Source organism: Eufriesea mexicana, unplaced genomic scaffold (genome assembly GCF_001483705.2).
Source record: "Eufriesea mexicana isolate 0111107269 unplaced genomic scaffold, ASM148370v2 scaffold294, whole genome shotgun sequence".
Classification (NCBI taxonomy): domain Eukaryota; kingdom Metazoa; phylum Arthropoda; class Insecta; order Hymenoptera; family Apidae; genus Eufriesea; species Eufriesea mexicana.
This window is the reverse complement of record NW_016908489.1, coordinates 483,868-485,386: the sequence shown is the minus strand read 5'-3', so window position 1 is coordinate 485,386 and position 1,519 is coordinate 483,868. Positions and strand designations below refer to the sequence as shown.

Genomic DNA, 1,519 nt, shown 5'->3' with positions numbered 1-1,519 from the left:
AAAAAAAAAAAAAAAAAAAAAAAAAAAAAAAAAAAAAAAGGAAAAGAGAAAATGAGGGACCGTAAGAACGCATTGAAGGTTCGATTCCATTCGGACTTTGCCACCACTGTCTCGAGTGACGAAGGAAAACGAATTGTCGAGTACGTCGGAACGTCGAGTACCGAGAATGTTCGTTCGATTACATGATTTTACACGCGACAGCCGCTTCCTGTTACAATTCGTTAGATTGCACACCGAGACTATCGACACTCACAGCATCCACTCGGTGCATTTTGACTAGAATCGAGAAATTTTGACCGTAAGCACTTGATCCTCTCGACAACCTCTAACCCCGCGTCCTGTCCGATTTCGTTACGTGGCTCAGGCGTATCTCGCATCTCCCAATTCGCACGTAACTCACACCAGATTTTAACTCTATCGATCCTCTAACGATACAATGCGGTAGTCATTCCCTGGAACAAGAATCTCGAATAAAATAGAACCTCGCAACGCAACGCTCCCCTTCCTACGATATATAGAAAATTCTATAAAAACAATGGAAAAATACTCTGTTGCCCGTAACAGTTACGTTGCTCAGCCATCATCGTTGGGCTACTAAGAGAAAAATTTCGATTCTCGTTCCAGCAAATCTGCCGGAAGGACGTCGGTTTCCGAACGAACGCGTCGAAAACCGGCCACCGGTGAAACGAACGATCTTTATCTCTATGAAAATATACATATATAGTACCAATGTCTATGTACGTCTATGTACTAATTTGTACACGTGTTGAGATATCCGCGACAGTCTGCGCGTATCGGAAGGTACACGAGTATCCGATCCTTCGAGGGATCGGGCTGATAACGTCTGCACGGGTTGCCGGCGTCTGACCCCTACAAGCTTGTTTCCGAGTCCAAGGGAATACAGTTTGTAGCGTCGACGCGACACTCCAGTATCCGTCATCTTGACAGAGTCAACAGGGAAAGGAACTCGACCCGTCGGTCGAGCCGTGCCTCGTCGAAATCCGCAGGCTTCGACCGCGATCTCGATCGCGCAAGCACCGAACAAGTTTCAAGGCAGTTCGCTCGAACTCCCGAGGGAGACTTCCGCGATAGCCATTCAGAGTCTATCTCAGAGTTGCGTCTACTCGCCAGGTGGAACCTACGAATGCTTCGACCTGGCGATGTGTAGGAAGAAGGACACCTTGTCGGTACACTGATGGCCGCACATGTTACACGTGTAAGGGTCCTTGTAGCCGTGGTAGCCCATGTGCACGGTGTACATCACCACGTTACCGAACACGATCTCGCAATATTGGCAAGTGAACTCGTTACTCACTCCGGGACTGCGCTCGTTCTCGTCCTTCTCGTCACGGGAGCCTGGACTGCTGGCAGCGGGAGGCTCGAACGATTCTTCCGGTTCCACCGGCGCTTGCTGCTGTGGCTGTTGCAGTTGTTGCTGCAGCTGTTGCTGCTGCTGCTGCTGCTGCAGTTCCTCGTCCGTGTCCACCTCGACCACTCTGCGGTCCAGTTTCACCGCTCT

The 1,519-nt window shown here is 49.8% G+C and overlaps 1 protein-coding gene across 1 annotated transcript in view; it reads right to left on the bottom strand.

Moving 5' to 3' along the window:
* Positions 1–1,138: 1,138 nt before the first annotated feature.
* The window catches only part of Hb (hunchback), a 2,801-nt gene continuing 2,420 nt past the window's right edge, over positions 1,139–1,519 (bottom strand). Inside the window, 1 exon segment of the mRNA XM_017911830.1 lies at positions 1,139–1,519. This exon segment is cut by the window's right edge and continues 1 nt beyond it. Coding sequence (XP_017767319.1) covers positions 1,139–1,519 — 381 coding nt within the window.